General features: G+C 34.7%; 1 protein-coding gene across 25 annotated transcripts in view; it reads left to right on the top strand.

Annotated features, from left to right (window-relative positions):
* LOC101742556 (serine/threonine-protein kinase tousled-like 2) overlaps positions 1-16620 on the top strand; it is a 42783-nt gene extending 26163 nt beyond the window's left edge. For 8 of the 25 annotated variants that reach the window (XM_021350741.3, XM_012694004.4, XM_062670537.1 and 5 more), the window contains 13 exons: positions 5863-5953; positions 6486-6638; positions 6985-7145; positions 7428-7514; positions 7574-7729; positions 8243-8448; positions 9469-9712; positions 10856-11007; positions 12620-12763; positions 13152-13299; positions 14304-14554; positions 15019-15238; positions 16149-16620. In XM_021350741.3, the coding sequence (XP_021206416.1) occupies positions 5863-5953; positions 6486-6638; positions 6985-7145; positions 7428-7514; positions 7574-7729; positions 8243-8448; positions 9469-9712; positions 10856-11007; positions 12620-12763; positions 13152-13299; positions 14304-14554; positions 15019-15238; positions 16149-16319 (2184 nt within the window). In that variant the 3' untranslated portion in view covers positions 16320-16620. Of the gene's footprint in view, positions 1-28; positions 5765-5862; positions 6256-6485; positions 6639-6984; positions 7146-7427; positions 7515-7573; positions 7730-8242; positions 8449-9468; positions 9713-10855; positions 11008-12619; positions 12764-13151; positions 13300-14303; positions 14555-15018; positions 15239-16148 lie in introns of those variants that run through there. The other 17 variants (XM_062670543.1, XM_062670538.1, XM_062670539.1 and 14 more) reach the window with 9 other exon arrangements.
* The last annotated feature ends 598 nt before the right edge of the window (positions 16621-17218 follow it).

Raw genomic sequence — 17218 nt, 5'->3', positions numbered from 1 at the left:
AAAATATTCCGGTTTCAACGTCGTTTTTGCGAGTATTGTATTTGTTACTGTAACTACTAGAGTACTTGTCCGTTAATTCTTCAAAGCAACTCCATCACAGTAGAGCTGCATGGCATTCAACATCAATTTATTATTAGAAGCTTAAGAGCGAGAGAGAGCGAGGTACCGAAAAAAAAGCGTAGGCGCCAGCCGTTTTTCAATCGATGTGTGTTATATTAATATAGTTGTTTATAGGAACTATTCGTTTTCAACATATATAATATTCTATTATATAGAAGAACTGATAGGGTTTAGGAATATTCGAAGTTAAAAAAAGCTTAAGATGAAACTGAACGAAAATTATTTAAAAAAAAAAAAATAGCAAAATTATAATAACTTTACGATTGATTTAATACTTGAAATGATTCAAATTATACGGCCAAAGAATAAACCAGGAACCTTCATTACGGAACATTTACGATACAGAATTTGTTTACTTTTTGTCACCGAGCTTGCATGTCCGTTGTCCTGAGCATCGCGTAAAAACTTTTAAAACTCACGATTACACTTAAAAATAGCTATATATTTTATCTCGCTTCAGTGCTGGAAGCCAATGATATAACAATAAAACCGAGTTGTTTTGCATGTGCAATCACATCATTCGATTTAAATTTAACACAGCTGCAAATGTGTAAATTTGTAAAAAACAGAATTTTTCTTCGATCAATCAACTCACACAGTCAAGTGTTATTTGTAGATATAATATTAAGTTTGAAAGAAACTAAATGAATACGGATAACACTTAATGAATAATACTCTTTGAGACAAATCTAAATAAGGTTATAAGTAGCTGTTGAAGAGTTCAGTTACCAGGCTCAGCAACGACTAGTAGGTACTTGTTGCAAAGTTTCAAATCGATTTACAACTGAGTTAGAACTGGGTTAAATCGATTTCCAAGTATTGTTTATAAAATTTCGTTAAAAGAAAACTGAATAAATCGTTGTCAAATTACTCAAATTGAGCATAATTTAAAAAAAACTAAAGAAGCATTATTCAAAATTATGGAGTTGACATACGAACAGCTTTAAGTATATATACAAGAATAAAAATAGTCTTGGTTTATCCCAAATAAATATGCGATCAGTTAAATGTTACTCGTTGAGAATGCAAGTACAAGAGTCGGGGCCGCGGGGTCAGCGACACAGACTGGCTTGTGTACCCCGCACCTCCTTTCCTCTGCCGTCACTAACTAGTAAAATAGACTTCACAACGCATAAAAAAATTGCCGATAAAATATTACTACAAAACTATATTCTAATAAGATGTTAAAATATAGATAAGCCTAAGATACTGATTTAAAATAGCTCGGCAAATTAATATTCCGCTTTCGGTAACAAAACCGTGTAACTGGTTTTTATAATACATGAAGAATTTTAATAGTCTTAAAATTGTCCTTTATTGAAAATTCAAAATCTTAAAATCTTCGTCTTTAAATTTGAACGGTCTATTCTTCATTCTCATTGATGAAACGGTTAATATTTTCCAAGAGAACAAACACGATTGATGTCACTATAGATTGCGGTTTGTGTTGTTGGGGTATAAACTGACACTGAGTGAAAGAGAGGAGACATAGCGCAGCGTTCAGTCAATTTGCACATTCGACACGAAGGGAAATTATAACACTGCGCACGGTTTCGCCCCGCCTCGACTACAATGTGCCGTCAAACCTCATTCCACTGCTTAGCCGCTCTGTTCCGCAGTTATTTTTACACAGTCCGACCTCTCGCACCGGTCGACACCACACTTTAGATTTCATTAAGTAATCAAAGGCACGTCGCACTCACATGGTAACAAAAGAATAAGTAATTCACATGATAGACACGTAAAAATAATAGTTGTTTTCTTGTCAAACAAAAAGCATATTAAAATACATCGTTGAACCATACGAGACGTCCTGCCGCCGGCAGCGCCATGAAGGCAATGAACGTCGGGGCGGTGTGGCGCGGAGGCAGGCGGTATGTCAGCTGAGCGTCACGCCGCGACATTGCAAGGTCCGCTTGTACTGCTTCGTTTGACCCACTGTGCCGCGTGCCTCCCGAGCCCGACACTTGCCGCCCTGCTGAGCGGTCTGAGAGTGTCGATGCCACTTATGATTTGAGAATATCTGTCTATACCTTTATAGGATAATTATTAATTTAATTTTAAAAAGTATGTACCTAGACTTGTAATAATATTTGCGAACCCTGGTTCAAAAAAATATGTATAATAAATATTAAAATATAACAAATTATATCAAATGATAAATTTTAAATGATTACAAATTTATATTGATATTTGAAGTTATTCCTGACGTTATATTGAGGATATTATATTTCCACATTATTGAATGAAATTATGACATTAAATGCATAAGGTCTAAAGTCATCCATGGTCTAAGGTCATCCATGATTTGAACTGTCTATTGTACTTGAACTTTCTAATGTATTAAAAGCATTTTTAGCATTAGATTTATTAAAATAATTGTATTCTAGTGATCGAGAAACTTAAGACACTACACACGAATTTAAAAAAAAAAACATTATATTCTCTAATATTCATCTTACCAAGTATATTTTAATGAACCTAATGACCAAGACATGTTCTCTCTATTTAATGGGTGTTTAAGAAAAATATTTTAGCGTACACAGCAACACCTGCACACTGCGATGACCTAGGGCTGTAATCTTGTGGACGTAAAAAAGAAAGATGACAGTGCCAGAATTGCCAATTTATGTTGACGGCATCAACCAGTTCTCATTAGGTAGGCTACATGCAATAACTATACAGTCAAAAATGTTTATTACAATAATAATTCTCATCCGATTTACGAACTAACAAGTCTTCAACAATGTTCTGAAAAGTACCTATTTAAAACTTTGCTCAAATTACTGAATATTTAGTTACTGAGTAAACTCATTCGTAATCGCAATTTGTTTAAGGAACTAAAAATAGTTGACTATGAGTAGCCTGGTTCGCGTTGGTCACTCCATTTCCCCTTACATTGGTAAGGGGAGCAGAGTTTGGTAACCCAATTTTGGTTAGAATACACGCTTCAACGAAATAAAAAAAAATATATAAAAACGCACTCATGTTTTTTTGTTTTTTTTTTTCAACAAAATCAAAGCAATCATCATTTTACGACAGAAGAAACATAATAAAGTATTTCCTAAATTAATTTAGTTATATTTGAGAGTACATTTTTGAATGAACCTCTCGTTCTTAAAATGTATAGTTGAATACCGAATTTCTTTCAGACTTCAATATTCATTAAACTGCTCAGGCCCCATTAATTTACGCAGTAAGTAAATCTGCGATTCATAGATTTCATAACTTTTTTTGGGAAGCAGAGACTACTATTACTCCATAGATCTTTCCAGCTTCACCAGGTGAGATGGGCGGTGAACACGCGCTCAGATAAATTTCATAACCCATTTTAATCTCATAATCAATGTACACACATGGTATTACAGACCACGGTTTCTCCGTGTTGTAGATTCAGCGAAGCACTGCTCTTACTAGGATAGATGTTAGCAAAGTGGCCCAGGCTGAACCCTGTGAGTTCGCCTACACATTCGATGAAGCCAGAATAACCAACCCCTCGAAATTACTGGTAGTAGGAAGGCTAAAAAAAACATGGTTTTCACTAAAGAGAGGGACTGCCATCGCTAACTGATCAAATAGCATCAGCTTACATTATCCCCAAATACAAAGGCGCAATTCGTAGATATAGCTTTTTTTTTACAATATTGCAATAACCGAGCAGCCGGTATTGATTTTCGACTAATATTCATAATACATAATAATTTATAAGTTTTCTTTGAGGTATTACATACCATTTGGACACTTGTTCAGTTGATCTTGGAACTAGAAATAGTACAATAATATATCGACGCTTGAAAGGCAAACGTGACTAAGCGACAATGCGTGAACTTTACAGTAGACTAATTAAATGTTGAAATTAATTTAAAATATACCTGAAAAATACCTAAAAAAATCTATTTTAACGAATCTAGCTGTAGGATTGAAATGTATAGACCTAGAAATATATATTTTTTCCACGTCGAATATGGTTATTGCCTATCATTTATGTATAAAGCAGTTATTGTCGCTTAGTCACGTTTGCATTTCAAGCGTCGAAATGTATTATATTCACAATAGTGCCAGTAATTGGAAAAAATCTGAATTTAGAGAGAATTGCAAATGAATAAGGATATTTATTACAAATATTTTTAAGTGTTTGCGAAACAAACAGAAAAATAAAATATTTTTTCAAAATATTAGGACGTAGTGACTTTTTTTTAAAAGTCGTGTTCGTATTATAATTCAAGTTAACTTTTTAATTTAATACAAATGCAATTTTGTTTGATTTAACAATGGTCATCATCGATCTGGAGAGGTGGGGGCAAGAGGCGCTATGGGGAGTACATGCAGAACGCCAACGTAACGGCGATAATGCTAATATACAAACTACTGTGTATCTCTTTCATTCATAACTATTATTACTGCCCACACAATAGTGACTTTTTCGAACAAACGGATTTACAATATCAAATAGGCATTTGTATACCTACGTCATAAAGCTCTATGATAGTTTGTTATTTAGTTATTTAATAAATGAAAAGTAATTTTGACTACATAACAAGTGAATCCTTTTTTTTAATAAGGAGCTATTACCTAATCAAGATCGATAGTATTATAATTACTAAAGCGAAATTATGTTTATTTAAAATTAATTACTACTTATTTTATATATTGTATATTGATAGTCGTAATTTATTATATTTTTTATTAAAGTATTTAGGCGGCATATTTTCATTTTGATATTCTTTTGTTTTTCCATTCAGTGTGTACCTAATTTAACTTTATATTTTCGGACATGGAAGTTCCATAAATTCACAATTAATATAATAATATAAAGTGCACTTGTGGACACATACATGCACGCGCTTCTAGTTTTTTTAAACAAATTAACATAAGGATAGGTTTTTGAATCTACATGATTGTTCACTTTGTTTCATGCACGAAATACCTATGTGTTTATGTTGTACATCGCGGCACAGACGCCTACGTAACACGTCCAGTAAGCAGTTTGTTGTGGGGCACGAGCGCCGATATCACGTACCTACTCATTCGCTGCGGTCGGTGGCGGTGGCACACCTCCCGCCACCCACCGGTGCCACCTCATCATTGCGGGAATAATCGGTCAAGTCGCTTTCCTGCGTGTTGTACGTTCTAATTCGCATTATTTTTCATTTTAAGAGTATTCATAACTTTAATAACATTTTACATCAGTACGTATTTTTGTTTGTATTTTACAATCGCAAATTGGTCAACAAGCATAATCGCAATCACGGGCTGTTGACCCGTCACAGTTCGAGTGCGAACATGACTAAGATTTTTCATTTATTATTTTAATCAACACAAAGTGTTTAATTTTAATTCAAAAGTTGTTTAATTTGACAGAATTTATATAGTGGAACGTTGCAATCAAATATTTTCACTGGATTTAACAATGCTTACGGCCTTGTATCCTTATAAAATGGCGCCTCGCCCGTCGTCGTTATTATTATTACATTCGGAGCAAACTTCGTGACGATCTCTCCACTTCTCGCCCCTCCCCGCGGATGCGTATCCGATTGTCGCGAATGGCGTTTCGTTTACAACTTGTCAAAGTAGTTAGGTTATTTAGATGTAAAGAAGATTAAAAACATAAATTAAAATGGAGTTATTCTTTGACATGTAATTTGTGAGTATTAGTGACCTGCTCGTCCTAATTAACAATAGAAATGAAATATGTAACGAAGAAAGGCGAGTCATATGTAAAGACGCCATCTTTCTTTACAGATGTCAGCTGGTTCACAAATTCAGATGGCACCACAAACTACTGTCAACACGGGGCAACCGCTACACAGTCAGGACTCCAATATGAGCACAGGTAATTTGTGGTGGTGTTGAGTGCTGTAAACATTGGTGATGTGTTCAGTGATCAGTGTTGACTTGGAGCCGGTTAAATGAACGTAAACAGACTAGAAACTTGTGATCAGTGGAGTTTGTGTAATAAATCTTAAGGCAAGGGATTGTGACGTACTATACTCGTAAACGATGCCGGATAGGTACCGTGAAAGTGTTAATTTATTTCCCGAAATACAAGACTTCTGTGCCCTTCTGATAAAATGCACGAGTATAATTCCGGAGCTAACATAAACCACGTCAGCCTTCTGAATACCTTGTCTAAAAGTGAGTTATAGTCTGATATTGTTTGTTTATAATACTTGCAAGCATTAAGTTTATACTGGAATGTCAAAAAACACTGAAATTTAAAGAACACCTTTATGAACAAACTTCTAGGTTTATCTGTTTAATATATGTAAATAAAGTTGGCAAAGCCTTCAGTAGATACTTTTATGTAGCAATCATTTGGAAATCAAGGTACACTATAATTATATGTAAAAAATATTGCATTACAGGGTCATCTCATAGTGATAAAGAAGTTGATGCTTTAACTCCGGAGAAGTCTGTAGCTATGCGAGGCTCAACTGCTGCGTCAGGCACAGTCCTGGTTGCTCCTGGTGGTGCCACACCTACCATAACAATGCCGGAGAGGAAGCGAAAACGAAAAGGTAAAATCAATTCCAAATATGATCTCATAATGGTGTATCTACAAAATTTACTAACCATTTACTTATGGTGCTGAATAAATTACTTAAAACTGCACAATTATTATTACATGAACATTGATTTTAATTTTGCTACTAAGGCGCATTGTATTCTATAGCTTTTATGCAATCTTGTTTAAAAAAAAGTTTTTTGTATCATAATAGTTTAGCCAATTAAAATTACCATGTTAATAGCCTAAGGATATGATGACATATTCATCACATATTATGTATACTTTTTATTTCAAGGTACAAAAAAATTAAAAAGAAGAAAAAAATCACTATTTTTATTATTTTCATTTTATTTCAGGAGATGAAGGAGTTGGTGGTGGTGGGGGTGGAGGAGGAAAGCAACGCCATAACTCGTCAGATAAAAATATACGAGAATATTTCTCAAAGCACCCCTCGTCCAGTCCTGTAAGGCATGCTGGAGCTAAATCCCCCTCGCCTCAAGGCGCCAATTATCCTATGGTAATATTCTTTTTTTAATGTAATAAAGCACCCAATAATAATCTCACCATACATTTGGTCTGTGATGAAATAAGCCTATAGTAATGAAACAATTAGGTACATAAAATAAAATTTTCATTTTAATAAATATTAGCATACAAATAACAACTTAAACTGATAAATATTAAAACAATTGTAGTTTTTTAAATAGTTCTCCTACATCCCATATAAGACCTTAACATTGTACAGGACTTGTATTCTTTTAAGGGAGAACTTAACTAAGGCTAACTTTCATTATTACAGTACCCACCGTCACCTTCATCACTATTGCCAGGAGCTGACTTCATGCGAGCAGCTTCTCAACAAAGACCTCACACATCAGTTAAACAGGTAATATTATACACCAAGCCAAAATATTTGGATTTTTTGCTTATCTTAGATATGTAAAGGATTATTGTTTGCAGATTCAGACAGAAATGACATGTCAGAGGATACAAGAGTTAGAAACTCAGGCATCTTCTGATTTAGAACTAAGAAATAATAAAATAGATGAATTAACACGGACAAATGAAGAGCTAAAGCATCAAGTGCAAGCTCAAAATAAGGTAAAATATGATAAATGCATGTAGAAATTTAAAAAAGCAGCAACCTTTAGAAAAGTTACGTGTTAAAAAAAAAAAAAATTGCAACAACATTACTTCTATTGAAGAAAATAATCATATGTCAGGACTTTACTCTATATTTAATTTAAAAAAAACTTTGAATTAGATAGGAAATTAAAATAATGAGTACAATGTGTGTGAGGTAATGATCACACAGGAAAAATATGGGAGTTTATACACCTTAATAATTGAAATTGCGATATGTATATATTGATCTACATAATACATACAATACAACCATATCCAAAAGGGTCATTTTTGAGGATAACATGCAATATATATGGTGTAAAATTAAAATATCATCATGTAACTTCTTACTTCAGACTGTGACGGAAATAGGCAGACTGGAGGGATACTTCCTATTTGCTGTCCTACATTGCAAAGTCCATGCAGGCGGGAACAGATTATTTAATAATATTAATAACACTCACTCTATCTTATACTACTAAATTTCAGGTGATTGAACAACACAAATCACACATCAACAAATGTATAGAAGTAGTTAAGAAATTGTTGAATGAAAAAAGTACTATTGAAAAGAAGGAAGCCCGACAGCGCTGCATGCAAAATAGACTGAGGCTAGGCCAGTTTGTCACGCAACGCGTCGGTGCCACCTTTCAAGAAAATTGGACTGATGGATATGCATTTCAAGAGCTAACAAGGTTTGTGTACCTTATAATAAACTAGCTGTTACTTGCGGCTTTCTCGCATGGTCAAATAAAAGTGTCAGTGTAGCTTCCTGTGAGAATGAGATGTTTTTTGGGGATACAAAGTAACCTTTTTCAATTTCTTGATCTAAAAATATCAATTTAAATAAAACCATGTCAAGATATTGCTTCGATGTGACCTAAAAAAAGATAAACAAGCAAACATAGCTTGATATTCATGTTTCGAACTATGTATGATGATGACAAAAATTACACAATTCAAGTCAAGTTGTTTACTAAAATGTCCAAGCTGTAATGGGGCAAAGCAGTAATGTAGGTCATGCTAAATTAGAGACTAACAATGTTAAAATTTTAGAAGTGATTGTAGCCTAAAGACATTCTCACCTAACTTATTTGTATCCAGTGAAGCGACTATTCTAGTGTTAAAATTGTAGTATTTTATTGTATAAAAAATAAGAATCTTCTTTTTGAATAAGATTGAAACAGGCGTGGAACTACCAAGTTTTGCCGAAGAGTACAGATAATATGTCTTGTGGTGGTTTTGCACTCTGAAGGGCCGGTGAGAACGACAAAGAGACTCGTCGATTACGACAAAGAGACTCGTCGGTTACGATGAAGAGACTCGTCGATTACGACGAAGAATTGGACGAATGAACGAACCCATTGACACAACCCACTGAGATTCTCGCCAGATCTTAGTGTGTCCTAATTCCGATATGGTGTTAATTCTGTGAAGCACTACTCTTACTAGGGCAAGTAGCATTTCCCTTAGGTTGAGCCTGTGAGGTCACATACCTGAATAGCCCCTTAATCTACCGGTGAATAAGTATGTTTACTATGTATGGTGCTGAATGCCCTACTTTACTGATATTAGGAAAATAATAAATAAACTTTTCCAGACTTTACATTCACTTACAGAAATTTATGGAGTCAGGTTCAAAATCCTGTGATGTTTGAAAAGAAAACTTAGTGTAATAAAAGTAAATATAAATCATATGTGATAATCATCTACAGGCGACAAGAAGAGATTACAGCGGAGAAAGAGGAGATAGATCGGCAGAAGAAACTGTTGTTCAAAAAGCGTCCAGTGAACACAGAGGGCGGAGGGGGACGCGGCAAGCGAACAGCCAGCGCCGCCCCTTCCACGCCCCAACCTTCGCCGTTACATAACGGCACTGACGCACCCACCTTCCTCAAGCCAGACCCACTACCCAGCATGACCTACCAAGAGTACTATGAGGCTGATGAAATTCTTAAGGTACACTCTAAATTTTACATGTATCAATTTTCTTTTTTTTGAAACCGAAAGAAAAAAATTATTCTGAGTTTCTTTTGAGTGTATGCATTTAATGGAATACAGTGTACTATCTTACGGGACAAATTCGATTTTTGGAAACAACTTCTAAAAGAAAACAACTTCTTCGCTATAACCCACAAATACATTAACGAGGTCACGAATAACGAAACTAAGTATTGAACCGATATATTATATTAATATAATTAATTATAATTGAATAAAAGTTAAAAATAGTTATTTGAAAGTAAAATGTTTTGGTCACAATTCCTCTTTTTGTAAATTAATTTAATAGCTAACAAATAACTTAAAATAGTTGAAAAATTTAAAAAAAAACCTAGATTTAGTAATAGGTTTCTAAATTATTCAAAAATTATTTTTGTCCCTGTTGTAAATATTAGAATAATTTACTTCAATCTTACATTATAATATGTCACATTGATAATTATATACAGAAGTTGATAATATCATTTTTCTCAACAACATAACATTTATAACTGTGTAATTTAAAAAATAATGATTTAATGATATGAACATTTAAAAATAAACATTCATCTGAAAGTTTGGGGCTATTTATTGTATGAATGATCTAAATATTAAAAAAGAAATGCGTTCCGACTCCCATTACTAAAATTTAAATGATGAATTTACCTACATATTAGAGCCTTACTTAAAATAAAACATTTATATGTTGAGAATGCAGTCTAGATCTAATAAGTCCTGACTTTCACTCACTAATAGATGTCAACCTACAGCCGCCATTTTGTAACAATATAGCCATGACTGATTAGTATGTCATGCTGTGTCTTAGTTATATTTAGCTCATCAAGTAACAAGCCCATGATTTAATTGAAATTTTGTATAGAATAATTCTGTTTTGTGTAAGTTTTAATTCAAAATAAAACTTGATGGTATATTTTGAACTTGTTTTACAAGAGAGCTCCTATTAGTATTACGAATCAAAATTCAATCTAGGGTTGAAAGGTCCAAAATTTTAAAATTGATCTTTGTTTCCTTTATTGAGAAGTTTTGCTGTGATGCAATTAATTAATTTTACTTGTTAAAATCTCGTGGTCAATTTTACAATATATATATTTATTGTTACAGTTAAGGCAGAGTGCACTAAAAAAAGAAGATGCAGATTTACAGCTAGAAATGGAAAAGTTAGAAAGAGAAAGGAACCTTCATATTAGGGAATTGAAACGAATACACAATGAAGACCAGAGCCGTTTCTCACAGCATCCTGTGCTCTCTGAACGGTGAGTTTATCTTAGGCAGATTTTTGTGTTGGAAGAGTGAATTTGTTGCATAAATGCGAGTTGCACACTAAAATAGGGCATTGAGTCATTTTTTACTGTTGTAATTGTTAAGACAAATTGTTTTGGAAAACTGTCATCCTATAATCCTTCTAAAAGTTGACTATGTATACTCAAATTTTTTAACAACCCATGGTATGAGTTCACTATTGGTCAATATATCCGAAAATAAGGTCGTTTTCTATTGTCAGGGCAATCACAATTTCCGTTTCAGTAAAATTAGATATTGTTGGAAAAAAATATCGGTCGTAGAAAATCAAAGACGACGATCTCATTTTTAGCATTTTTTGAGAAAACAAAAAGAACGGTTTTACCGAATTTAAAGTGTTTGTCTCTGCATAGCGGTCTATTGATTAAATATTGAAATCTTATAGCATTAGGTTAACCAATAATTACTTGTTATGGTAATTTAACGAGCTATTTATGTAAGAAATCTGAATATGATCCACTTTGATTCTCACAAATGAAAATGGTCGGCTTTGTGCCGAACTTCCGTAAAAATCTTTGACCACCACCATTGGCCTCCAGAGCTTCCTAACAGTAGCTTTGGTCAATATGAAATCTTGATAGAATTGTAGATTAGACACATCATGCCAATCATTTCCGAAATGTTTGAATAAAAGACTGTCGTCTGTCTTTCAATTAATTTTTATTCATAGCTTTTTTTGGAATTTATTTGGATTTATCTATGAAAAGGTTTTTGTCGTTTGCAAATGTTGAAGGCGGTTACAGTGTCACTCACATAAAATATTTCTCCTGGTATATAACGTGCATCGGTGACCTTGGGGTGCTGGTCGAAATACGTTTCACAACAAATTGACAATTTGTTATGATTAAATTATCATAAAACAATCAAACCTAGTGACGTAAACGAGTGACACGATTTGATTAATTACGTGTCAGATCTATTCAAATCTTTGTATCCTGTCGATTGCGTAGTTAAAGTTAAAAGTACACAATACGCATTTTGGCAGACCTTCAAGTAGCGCTCGCGAAGTATCTCAGTTTCATATGAGTTCGGCATGTTTTTTTTTATTGCTTAGATGGGTGGACGAGCTCACAGCTCACCTGGTGTTAAGTGGTTACTGCAGCCCATAGACATCTACAACGTAAATGCGCCACCCACCTAGAGATATAAGTTCTAACGTCTCAGTATAGTTACAACGGCTACCCCACCCTTCAACCCGAAACGCAGTACTGCTTCACGGCAGAAATAGGCGGGGTGGTGGTACCTACCCGTGCGGACTCACAAGAGGTCCTAAGTCCACCAGTAATTACGCGAATTATAATTTAGGAGTAGGACCTTTTAATTATAACTTGCATGTCTGCAAATGCATACATACTCTAAGTAGTTTTATGTGAAACACTTTTTTGTCTGTTCCTTGACGTCTCAGAGTATATATAAAATTTTAGATCAATTAGATGAACCTTATTGTAGAAATTATTGCAAATGTATATTGGTAATATGTTAACGAGTATTGAAATTTTAATATTGAAAACATAGATGGCTGAGTGAATTGTGAAATAAAACTCATTAAATTTGATGTAATCCTAGGTATTTACTGCTGATGCTGCTCGGCAAGGGTGGATTCAGTGAAGTACACAAAGCGTTCGATCTAAAGGAGCAACGATACACCGCGTGTAAAGTGCATCAGCTCAACAAAGACTGGAAGGAAGACAAGAAAGCCAATTATATCAAGTGAGTCGTGTATGATGGCATTACGATTTTTTAATTATTACATATATAATCGTAACTATGGGAAAAAGTAGAAAAAAATGTTAAATATTAAATCTAAATCCACGATATGAAAGTATTTGAGTTCATTGGAATAAGTGCAAAATTAGTTTAGTCAAAAAAGAAATTCGAGGGAATTATTAAGAAAGAATATCATAAAGTAAATTCTTGTTCAAAAAGTTTAACGTCTTGCAATGGCATATTTTCAGAGATTAAAAAAGTAATCTCAATAAAATGTAATGTTTCGTTAGTATTCGGCTACTAGATAAAATCGTATCATCTAGGGTTTTAAAATCGGGCTAAATGCGGTCCCGTTTCCTACCGTTGAATAATGCAAATATGTTGTCAACAGACACGCACTACGGGAGTACAACATCCATAAAGCCCTGGATCACCCTCGCATCGTAAAACTGTACGATGTATTCGAAATCGACGGAAATTCGTTTTGTACAGTACTTGAATACTGTAATGGACATGATCTCGACTTTTATCTCAAACAGGTGAGCATACTTTTGATTACTTAAATATGTTTGTTGAATTTACTGATAGTAATCCTTATATGTGTAATTTAAAACGCTTCTTGTACTTTATTTTTACCCACATAGGCATAGGTAAATCAAATATATATTTTTAAATGTATGAATTAAATCCTGGCATAGATAATATATAATCGTTTGTACAGGCCCACTGTAGTTGTTGAATAAGCTTAGTAAATTTAATGATATAACCCCATAGCAAGCCTTTCGTTAGAAAGAGATCATTAATTGACCTTTGATATCCATAAACAAATATGCATTCTATGGTATGCATAAGTAAGCACGAATCTTTACTCAGTGTAGGTGTGATATAAAAATAATAATTTGAATGGTTTTTAAACTGCACAGTAGGTAATTTTATTTTCATTTATTTATTAATTAACCTTGAACTCTTGTATCGAACTTTTGTAGCTTAAATTAAATGTAAAATACTTCAAAGAATATATTGGAAATATCAGATAGATAGATAGATAGATAGAACAGAATAGGTACTTATGTTGCGTTGTTTGTTACCTTGTTCAATTACTGGTGGTAGGACCTCTTGTGAGTCCGCAAGGATAGGTACCACCACCAGGCCTATTTCTGCCGTGAAGCAGTAATGCGTTTCGGTTTGAAGAGTGGGGCAGCCGTTTGTAATATTGAGACCTTAGAACTTATATCTCAAAGTGGTTGGCGCATTTACGTTGAAGATGTCTATGGGGGCCAGTAAACACTTAACATCAGGTGGGCTGTGAGCTCGTCCACCCATCTAAGCAATAAAAAAGAAACCTTTATCCATTGCCTGTAAAAAGATAATAAATTTCTAAGCAATTAATTGTAACTTAAAAAAAATCATTTTCTATCCAACTAATGGAGTCCCTAACACTATCTAGTGCATACAGTAATCGCGTTGTATTTCCGAAGACAACCCTTGCAGATTTTCAACTGCCATACCAAATGTTAAAGCAAACAAAAATTTTCAATTTCAGCACAAAACAATCCCGGAGCGTGAAGCGCGTTCCATTGTGATGCAAGTGGTGTCAGCATTAAAGTATCTGAACGAAATAAAACCACCTGTCATTCACTATGATCTGAAACCCGGGAATATTCTACTAACGGAAGGCAATGTTTGTGGCGAGATCAAAATTACAGACTTTGGCCTCTCCAAAGTAATGGACGAGGAGAACTACAATCCTGACCATGGCATGGACTTGACCAGCCAGGGAGCCGGTACATACTGGTCAGTACTATTATTAGTCAAGATTAATTGATTTAGGCTAGATATTACTTATGTTATATTCATATTGAAATTCAATTTAGTTTTATTACTTAAAAAGTAAAAAAGAATGTTGCTGTATATGTATGAATTATGATAATGCATAGGCTCTGTCTTATGGAACTAACTCCATAAGGTTGGTCAAGTAGTGATTTTACCTTTCATTTGACTGTTTATAAATAACTTAGACATCATGCTTCTTAAATAAAGTCACTTATTTCTTTAAAATTTCCATTTACCTAGTATTTGTAAAGATATGTAGCTTGCTTTTGTTCTGATTGTCTATCGCAGTATGCTAGTGTAGTAATCTGAGAATATTGTTGCCGATTTTGTTGTGAACGAGATAGGATGATGTTATTTGAGACCAGCCACACAACCCAATCAGAGTAACAACATTCAATTATTTACTAAACTATTATTTCAACTAGGTATCTGCCACCGGAATGTTTCGTCGTTGGAAAAAACCCACCAAAGATAAGTAGTAAGGTGGATGTTTGGAGTGTGGGTGTTATCTTCTACCAGTGCCTGTATGGAAAGAAGCCGTTTGGCCACAACCAGAGCCAGGCCACTATATTGGAAGAAAACACCATACTAAAGGCAACTGATGTTCAGTTTGCTAACAAACCCACAGTCAGCAATGAGGCTAAAGTGAGTACAACATAAATATTTTTTCTAAAATAACTGAAAAAACGCAATTAGAAATTAGATCTAAAAATTATCTATAATAGCTTTGGGGAGTTTACGAAATACGGAGCAAATATCATCCGTTCGGTGGAAGATCTTTCCTTTCGTCGTAAACTCCCCAAACTGGTGACCCCGACGGTCCGAATGTTGTTGTTCGGAACTTGTTTATATGCGCTTTATCTTGAAAATGTCGTAAGCGAGATTCAGGCATCTGTCAATTATCTTGCGTTGAATGATGGCTACCCGCCACAATAGCAATATATTCCTTACAAATAGGTTTTAAATTAGAAAGTAAGAACATATTATCATAAACATTATTATAATGTTTTTAAGATTTTACATTTCTATGATATTATTTTAGATGTATGTACACAGTGGCAAATAACTATTAGTCAGTCGTTCAATCAGTAAGTTGACTATGACACCATGAAAGCCTTGGTTGCCCTTGAGACAAAACCTTGAAGCCTCAGTTACATTGAAAAAAATACTCTCCCCCCTTTAAATCTGAATGTACCATTGCTTCGTGGTAAAAAAAATAGGCATCCATGGTTCCTACCAGTGTAGACCAGTGTGCTTAGTGCGAGTTTTTTAACGTTCTTGATAGCGTAAAAGTTGCTGATATTTGTATGGAGTGGGATCGTTTGCCTACGTTTGCCGCTAGGGGCTCTGTTTCAACTGCATATAAAATTGGGCTAACTTTTACGCTATCGAGAACGTTAAAAAACTCGCACTAAGCACACAGTACACAAGAGAGGAATTGGTAGGCGGAGTAGACGAATTTAGGAAATTCAAGTTTCATTGTAATTTTTTATTTTAGAGATATTTAATTTTATATTTTGTTTTATTTTAGAATGTTTTAATTTATTTATTTTAGAGTTTCATCCGCGCGTGCCTGGCGTACCGCAAAGAGGAGCGCATCGATGTGTTCGGTCTGGCGCGGCACGAATACCTGCAGCCGCCGACGCCCAAGTCTCGCGGTGCGGGGGCGGGGTCGGGCGGTGCGGGGGCGGGGTCCGGGACGGGTGGCGGAGGTGGGGGCTCCTAGCCGCGCCGGCGCCGCCCGCGCCACCCGGCGGCGCAGTAGTACTCCGGCCCGACCGTGATCCGACTACTTTTTAGTTTGAACCTTGTCGGTTAAATATCCAGAGTTGTAAAATGACTAAATATCATTTACGGATTAAATTGTTTAAGATTATGCTTACTGTTGACCGTATTTATTGAGCGGGTGATAAAATGTGATTCTCCACTTGTGAGTGATGGTTTTATCCTTTGATCACTAGAGAGGAATCCTTGGGACTGTCCCTTGCATATTATATAAGTTATCCCTATTAAAAGTTAAAATATTATCCTTAGTGTTTTATTACATCATCTATAATAGTCTGCTGAAACCCAAGTTCAGACGAAATAGTGCACTTATATTGCAGTTGCTGCGCCATTTAAAAAGTTTTAATGGAGACATTATAGCAAAGGGAAAAAGTGAATGAAAAGAAATTTGGATAAAACGACAAAATACTCTGAGGAGAGACAACACCTAGAAAGTAAGATGAGGTGAAATGTAACATCTCTTTAAATGTTGATGTCAAATTGATAGTTTGAAGAGAAGAAACACGCGTTTTGAAGCGCTAGGGCATCATAGTATACCAAAACATCTTTTAATATTGTGAAGTGGTCTCTCTTCGTTTGCCACTGAATAATCATTAAGGAACCGTATCGCTGGAGAATAATATTGAGAACATGAGGTGAGTCACGAGTTTTGTATTCTTAGATTCAGGCCTTGTTTTTCAACCTTCACCGCATTCCCAAAATATTCCTATCGTCTGCGCCTTACATGATTTTGTACCTTTTTTTTTCTTCGTACCTAAGCTGAAAATAGCCTTGAGAGGCTATTTCAGCGTAACCTTAACTAGCCCTTCGTCGCAAGCGACGGGTTCGACAAGTACGATG

The sequence above is a fragment of the Bombyx mori genome, chromosome 10, assembly GCF_030269925.1.
Source record: "Bombyx mori chromosome 10, ASM3026992v2".
Classification (NCBI taxonomy): domain Eukaryota; kingdom Metazoa; phylum Arthropoda; class Insecta; order Lepidoptera; family Bombycidae; genus Bombyx; species Bombyx mori.
This window is presented reverse-complemented; position numbering and strand designations above follow the sequence as displayed.